Source organism: Phaseolus vulgaris, chromosome 2 (assembly GCF_051622355.1).
Source record: "Phaseolus vulgaris cultivar YP4 chromosome 2, ASM5162235v1, whole genome shotgun sequence".
In the NCBI taxonomy this organism is placed as follows: domain Eukaryota; kingdom Viridiplantae; phylum Streptophyta; class Magnoliopsida; order Fabales; family Fabaceae; genus Phaseolus; species Phaseolus vulgaris.
In genome coordinates this window covers 5,975,367-5,983,879 of record NC_143499.1, presented here as the reverse complement: position 1 = coordinate 5,983,879, position 8,513 = coordinate 5,975,367, and the positions used below count along the sequence as shown (strand labels likewise).

Genomic DNA, 8,513 nt, shown 5'->3' with positions numbered 1-8,513 from the left:
GTAAGTGGGTGTATAAAATCAAACAAAAATTTGATGTTGGCATAGAGAGATACAAAGCTTGGTTGGTTGCAAAAGGGTATACACAACGTAAGGGTATCGACTTTCTTGACACCTATTCACCTTGACACCTATTCACCTGTTGCCAAATTGACTACCATACGTGTTATCCTTGCGTTGGCTGCTATCAAGGACTGTTTCTTTAAACAACTTGATGTAGATAATTCTTTACTAAATGGAGATTTAAATGAAGAAGTCTATATGGAGGTCCCACCCGGAGTCGACACAAAGAAAGCTAATCAGGTGTGTTGTTTGGATAAATCGTTGTATGGTCTAAAACAGGCAAGTCGACAATGGTATGAGAAACTAACTTCACATCTGTTTACAATTGGCTTTAATCAATCTAAAGCTGATCATTCTTTGTTTATTAAAAAATATGAAAAATCCTTCATTTCTTTTTATTTACGTTGAGGATATTTTTAGCTGGAAACAACATTAATGACATTACCACTGTAAATAAATCTATAAATGTAGCTTTTTATATTAAAGACCTAGGAAAGTTTAAGTATTTTATGGGATTAGAGATTGCTCGTTCACGGGAAGGAATCCACATTTGTCAGAGGAAATACGTTCTCGACATTTTGAAAGATATTGGCATGCTTGGAGCTAAACTAGTCGCAACACCCATGCAAAAACAAAGTGATAGGCTCTTCAACCAAGAAGATGTAATACATGATATCACTACCTATGGAAGGACAATTGGACACTTGCTATATCTAGTTAGCACACGACCAAATATATGCTTTTTCGCGTTGTTCCTCAGTCAGTATGTTCATAAGCCATCTACATATCATCATCAAGCCATGCAACGAGTTCTTCGATACATAAAAACATCTCTTACTCATGGTATCTTTTATCCCAAGTCTTCTACTCTACATTTGAAGGCTTTCAGTGACTCAGACCGGGCCTCGTGCTCCATGACTAGACGATCCACGACTGGGTTATGCATATTTCTGGGAGAATAGTTGATCTCTTGGAAAACCAAGAAACAAGGCACCGTTTCCAAATCTTCTTCAGAGTCAGAGTATCGTGTTTTTGCTTCTACATCATGTGAAATACAATGGATTTCCTATTTGCTAGAAGATCTCGAAATCACCACTACAAGTGTTGCTAATCTATATTGTGATAACCAACCAACAAGACATATTGCACACAATAACAGTTTTCACGAACAAACGCAACACATTGATATTGACCATCACATGGTTCGTGAAAGATGGCAACCAGGTCTCTTCCATCTTCTACCCATTAGATCTTCTGAGCAACCTGCAAATTTGTTTACCAAGGCTCTCGAGAAAAAAGTTTTTAACAAAAATTATTTCCAAGCTTAGAGTTTCTTCTAGTAAAAATCAAATTGTGAGAAAAGAAAGTAAAAAACGCAAGTAAGAAATATAATCACAATTTAAATTGTGTAGTTAAAAAATAAAGTAAAGGAAATTGTGAAGTTGTTTTAATTTCAAAGAAAAATAAATTATTATTGAAAGTTTCATTTGTTTAGATATTTCAACAATTGGTAACACATTTGAGAATGATGAATTGCATTGTTATACAATAAATTATATTTTTAATGTATGAAAGATCGTGTTATCTTTGATTTTTACCTAGTATTGTGAACAGTGGATAACTAAAAGTGGTAGCTCCAATGTAGAACCAATTTGAAGCCTCAATTTATTTTTATTGGGTTCCATAATGAACATCACATGCTAAAAAAATCATGTTTAATTCTTTTATTGTAAAATATAAATGTGTATGTTTTCACAGTGTAATTACTCTCTCTCGTTTTACTCTTTTTTTTTTTTTTGTCTACTTCATTTTTTATTTTGGTCTCAATTTTGGGTATATTATCTACCATTATACTATGATGCTTAAGTCAATTGAAACATATGAAAATTAGAATATACAAATCAATCATAATTTATTTTTTACACGTAAGTGATTAGAATAGTTGATAAAAAAAGAATGCCCTAACCAACGTTCGTTTACTTTTGTAATCTTAATATTATTTTTCTTTCATAATCAGAAAATCAAGATGTATTTTGGCCAACAGATAACTTTTTATCTAATGGATTTTTTGTATTCTACTATATTAAAAACCAATATTATTCTTTCTTGCTCTAGTTACTTCGATAAAATTAAAACGAATTAATTATTATTAACCTAAGTAAATCCTCCAAAACTCATTATCTCATTAATTAATGGTACCGTCTTTTGATAAAGGAGATGGAAATGATGAAATGTGAAAAAAAGTGAAGGTTTGTGAATTGATGGTGTGTCATCACCACCTTCCTGGAAGCAACACTGATAAAAAAAAGTAGGGTTACAGTGACATGAAGGAGGGTGGGGTCCTGTTTGGCAAGTAGATTAATTAATGGGGGGTTATTGACCTTGCAAGAAACTTATCCATTGCAATTTCAAACTTCACCAAACATGTCCATATCCACCGCATCATTCCGTCTCAGTCCACTCCCACTTTTCTACCCAATCGCCGTTTCCTTTTCTTCTTCTCAAATTAAAGCTTTTGCTTTACATTTTCCTCTCGCAATGCAAACAAAATTAGGGTTTTCAATATGAAGAATAACAATTAGTCAAATTCTGGTTACATTCTTTGTTATAAGTTTACTTCTTGTTGTTAAAATAAAGCTAAACATATATTGGATTCAGTTCAAATTATAAACATTTTTAAAAAAATTGAGTAATTGGGTTTAATAATTACTTTTTAAATAACCTAATGAAAATTCACATTGAAAATTAATAAAAAAAGTAAAAAATAGGATTAGTATTTTAAAAATACGAAGTTTAGTAAAAACTTAAAGCATAATTGACAAATATAATATTTAGTACTAACACACATATTATATATATATATATATATATAAAAACTATTTTTAACACAACTATAAAAAATGGTTCTTTTTGACAAATAATTAGTTTAAATGTGTATCTTAAGTCTTTAACAATAATTGTTTTTATAGGTAAGAGTTTTTTTCTAAGAGAAAGTAACTTGAGTATTGATAGTATCATTTTTTGTTATTAGATTTTGGTTTTCATGTTGAACATCATAAATCGAAAAGAAGAGATTATGCATGAAGAAAAGAGTCTTTTATATAAGAAGAATAAGAACGTAAACAAGGAGAGATAAGAAGAAATGAAAAAATTAAAAACTTTTATTTTCTTAAATACAAAGAGAAGTAGAAAAAATTAATAATATGAGAATATGTCATTACAAGAAAATCACCCACTAATAATCAAATTTAAAATCAAAAAATAATTAATCACTATATTAACTAAATTAGATATTATTTTATACACTAAAAATTTATTGGTATTTAAAGTTATTCTATTATTAATAAAAATTTATAAAATGATTTAAAAATTGATATCTAAATTAGCTACCAAGGTTTTAGCTAAAAGATTAATAGAGACTAATTTAGAATATAAGTAGTTAGTAGTTAAAACTTTGGTAGTTAATGGTTAGATACCAATTTAGAAACCACTATCTATAAATTTGTACTAATAATAGAAACTATTTTAGATAGGGGTGAACGTGGATTGGATTTTTCAAAATCCAATCTAGATCCAATAAAATGGATTGCTTTCAAAATCCATATCCATTTTAACTAGATCAAATTTATTTGAATTTTTTCAAATTCATTTAAAACAGATTACATCTACATTAAATCCATTTTGTCAATTAGATTAAATACATCTTGATTTGGGCTCTGGCTGACTCAGCTTGACAAAGTCCCGGACCCACTCGACTCGACATGGACTTTAGCCCACTCGACTCGCCATCAAAACTAGCCGACTCGGCTAGACATTGGCCCAACCCGACTCGACCTAGGCCAGGACTGACTCGACCCAACCTGGGCCTGGGTCGACTTGGCTTTACATGGGCTTGGTGCCGACTTAATTGGCCCCGGCCGACTCGGGTCGACATCAGCCTGAATCGACTCAGGTCGACATCACCCGGGGCCGACTCGGGTCGACATCAGCTCGGACCGACTTGAGTCAACAACGTCCCGAGCCAACTCGAGTCGACATCAGCCCGGACCGACTCGGGTCGACATCGGCTCGGGCCAACTCGGCTTGACATTGACTCGGGTCGACTTAGGTCGGCAACACCCCATGCCTTAGCTGACTCATCTTGCCATGGACCCAGACCGACTCGACTGGACTTGGGTCTGGGTTGACTCGACTCCACATGAGTTCGACCCGACTTAGCTCAACATGGGTTCGAATTGACTTGACTCAACTTGGGTTTGGGTCAAGTCAAAATCCAACCCAAATCAAATTTTGGGTAATCCACAGATGTATCAAATATATATCTAATTAAATGGATTGGACTTAAAATCCAAAAAATATGGATTTGGATTTAAGACAAATCCATTTAAATCTATTAAATGTAATATAAATTTGGATTATTATGAATTGGATTTGACGATTTGAATTTTTTTTTTCCTTCCTTACTAGATACAATAATTTCTTTAATTTATAAAATGATCTATAATTTAATTAATTTGATAACTAATTATTTTAGTCTCTAAAATTAATTTTTATTTATTAATTTTCTTTGTATTATGTAACCTATTATGATACCATATTGGGTTTTTATCTTCATGTTAAACACACCACAAATGAAAAAAAAGAGGAGTTTATACATATAGAACTTACTATTCTATACAAATAAAATAAAATAATAACATAAATGAAAGAGAGAAAAGGAGAAAACGACAAAACGAAAAAAAAAACTTTTATTTTCTCTTTCTTACTAAACTAAACATATGGACCAGCATGTATATAAATACAAACGAGAAACCAAAAAAATACTAGGACAAGAAAACTGTAAAATAAAAACAAAAGAAATTAAACTAATGAAACTCAACATGACATCTAATTATGATATTTCTAATTTTTTCTGATTTAAAAAAATTATATTTATAAAAAAAATTGTTAAAAATATAAAGTAATTTGACATTAGTATTGCATTGAAATTAAATTATTTAAAAAAGGTATTGAAGTAATTCAGAAATGGTAAGTAAACTTGTTGGGAGATTTTAGTGGGAGAAAAGACGACAAAAAAGAGCAGAAAAAGACAAGAAACAAGTTGTGTGGGCGTGCAAGTCGAATGACGTCACAGAGAAAATATTTTATTACGAAATAGGGGGAAATAATGCACGTGATAAATCCAAAGCAACCTTCAATTCATAGATGCGAACCTTCGGAGAAGCCAATGGTGACACCATTTAACTTGAACCAATTGAAAATAAATTTTATTGTAAAATCGTAATCTTAAGTTTCTCATCCAAGTTCATGTACCGTCCCTTTTATAAAAACCCTCGTCCACTTTCCCCTTCCAACTTCCAACATTCATTTCACACCCAAATCCTTCTCTCAACACAAACACAAATATCAGGGTTACAAAATGTACGAAGAAACTACCTACGACTCCGATTTGGCTCTTTTGGATTCCATTCGCCGCCACTTACTCGGGGACTTCGAGGATCTCAAATTCGGAGCCCCGATTGTTAACTCCGGTAACACTCCCCTTTACTCTCGGAGCACCAGTTTCAGTAGGTTGTACCCGTGTTTGAGTGACGATTGGGGAGAGCTTCCTCTTAAGGAAGATGATTCAGAGGACATGGTGCTCTGCGGTGTTCTTCGCGATGCCATCAACGTAGGCTGGGTCCCATCTCTCAACGCAGCCTCACCGAACACCTTTTCCTCGGGTTTCATCCCGGAAGTTACCGTGAAACCCGAACCGGATTTATTTCCGGCACCGGAACCTGTTTTCACCGCTTCGGTGGTTCAGAAGGATGCACCGGCGGTTGTTCCGGCCAAGGGGAAGCACTACCGCGGCGTGAGGCAACGGCCGTGGGGAAAATTCGCGGCGGAGATCCGCGACCCGGCTAAAAACGGGGCTCGGGTCTGGCTCGGAACGTTCGAGACGGCTGAGGACGCCGCCCTGGCATACGATAGAGCCGCGTATCGAATGCGCGGCTCGCGGGCTTTGTTGAATTTCCCGCTTCGGATTAATTCGGGCGAGCCCGAACCGGTTCGGGTGACGTCGAAGCGAGCGTCGCCGGAGCCTTCGTCCTCGTCGGAGAGTGGATCGTCGGCGAAGCGGCGGAAAAAAGTGGTGGGGTCGACGGTGACGGCTCCAAGTGGATTGAGAACGGGGCAAGTGGGAAGTCAAGTGTCTCAGTGCACACGTGCGGAACAGTTGTTGGTTAACTAATGCGTTATGCTGACGTGGATTTCACTGTTCTTTTTGTGTAAATTGTGCTTTGTAGTTATCTGATTCTGAGATGCGTGTGACAGTGGCGGAAACTGTTATTAAAAGAATGAAAATAATAAGCCAACAAGGGAAGGACAGTGGCACAGTGTAAAAAATGGATTGATACCTCAACTCCATCAAGTCGGAGTCATAAAATCTAAACCAGAAAAAATTAAGAAAACCAAAACAAAGTTGCAAAAAGCAATTAGGGTGGAGGTTTTGTTTGGGTCTCTGAATACAGTCCCAATATTTGTTATTTTTTGGTTCAATATTTATGAAATTTGTGAATTGGGTTGCATCAACTGAAGCCTCTACTTTATTCTCTCACGCTAATCCCAATCTTCACTCTTCCGCAGCTTTTAAAACCAAACATCTTAACTTTACTATTATACAAATTTTAAAATAAATAAATAAGAACAATATGATATTTTATCAAACATTTTTATATTATAATTTTATTCATTTTTAAACAAACGTGTTCTACTTATCACAATTAACCTTTTCGTTAAACCATATAATTTGTTATGTGAACTGTTTTATTTTATTTTTTATTTGGCCAATTAGCATGGTTCAAGTGTTCATGTCCACATCTAATGTAATCCCCATAATAATATATAATAGCTACTCTCAGTTGGTCTTCACAAATGTTTATATAATTTTAAACAATCTCCTAGAATATAGAATATGGTATAATAGATTTAGTGAAGTTGTCCAACAATTTGGTATAAGAGTTTTATGGTCACGTAATGATTGGATACATTTATTTTATAATATATGTTGATGACATTGTTTTTATATATAGTGATCAATATGATATTTTTTTTTGATAAATAACACGTGTTGTTATTTTCAAACAAAAAAATCTTAACAAACTCATATTTCTTAGAGATTATCCAACAATTGAATAATCATTTCTCAAAAGAAATATACATTAGATATTTTAGAAACAATTTTACTAAAAAATTTCAAACTAATGACTCAACCATGAATCTCAATTTCAAACTTCTACATTGTTAAGGAAGTCACTTTCTGATCTTAAGAAATACATCACACTAATGAGAAAATTAAACTATCTCACTTGTTATTTTGTTACATCTAGAGATATTATTTCTCAGTTTGTTAATTCCAATATGAATAGATGACATCTATCATCACTGAATTATTTTGGATCCTACAATTAATTTTATTGTAAGAAGTTTGATATGAAAGTAAGTATTAAATATAACTATGAATTTTGATTCATCTAATGTCTTCTTGGTATATGAGACACTTTTATATATATATATATATATATATATATATATATATATATATATATATATATATATATATATATATTACACTGAGATAGATTATTTTTCTCTCAATCGAATTTCTCTACCTTTTTTTATGGATGAAAAGAAAAGTGAAAAAATAAAATCTTTTAAAAACGAGTATTTTTTCCTCGTTAAAAAAAGAAGAAGAAGAAAACTTTATTCCCCTTTTCATTTCTTTTGGCCCCCGTTTCTTATAAGTACACACTCCTATTGTATCTCTCTACTTTAATACTCCTCTTCACTCAAGATGCCCTTCAACTCAAAACCAAATCTCAAATATCTAACTTTATTGTATTTACAATTTTCCTTTAAATCTTTCCATCATTAACAGTAATTAATATTATATATAATTTAAATTAAATTCACAATTAATTACATGTAAAAACTTTAATCCTTATACTTTTATAATATTCGAATATTCTCATGATGAAGAATTTCGTGCAGATTAAGTCATTACTTGAAAATGAAGGTTACATGGACATTCGAGGTTCTAATCACCGTTCTCTTTCATACTGTTGTTCACCTAATCATACATTTTTGTTCTTGAATTTCTTCAGTCATTTCAGATATTGTAAAGAGATTTATTTTAGAAAATGAACGAATCAAATGTAGTAATTTAATGAAATTAATGATTTATATCTAAATAAATTTATAGTTTGTATTTTAAATTTTAATTTACTCTTATAACTAGCATGATTTTTAAAATTATTAACAAATCATAACCCATCTTTAATATCTTAAATACGACTTTTAAAATTATAATTAGTTACTGTAAAAAAATTATTAAATAAAAATAAATTTTAGAGATAAAAATAATTAATTTTTTTATCAAATTAAATATTATTTTAAAGATTAAAAAATTATTG

The 8,513-nt window shown here is 32.2% G+C and overlaps 1 protein-coding gene across 1 annotated transcript; it reads left to right on the top strand.

The window, feature by feature from the left end:
* Nucleotides 1-5,273: 5,273 nt before the first annotated feature.
* On the top strand, nucleotides 5,274-6,633 carry LOC137810474 (ethylene-responsive transcription factor 2). The gene has a single exon (XM_068611742.2). The coding sequence runs from the start codon at nucleotides 5,480-5,482 to the stop codon at nucleotides 6,290-6,292; it is 813 nt and encodes a 270-aa protein (XP_068467843.1). The 5' UTR covers nucleotides 5,274-5,479; the 3' UTR covers nucleotides 6,293-6,633.
* Nucleotides 6,634-8,513: the final 1,880 nt, after the last annotated feature.

What these genes read in the sequence shown, in the direction of transcription:
- LOC137810474 (XM_068611742.2), top strand. Translation starts at nt 5,480, where the DNA reads ATGTACGAAGAAACTACCTACGACTCCGATTTGGCTCTTTTGGATTCC.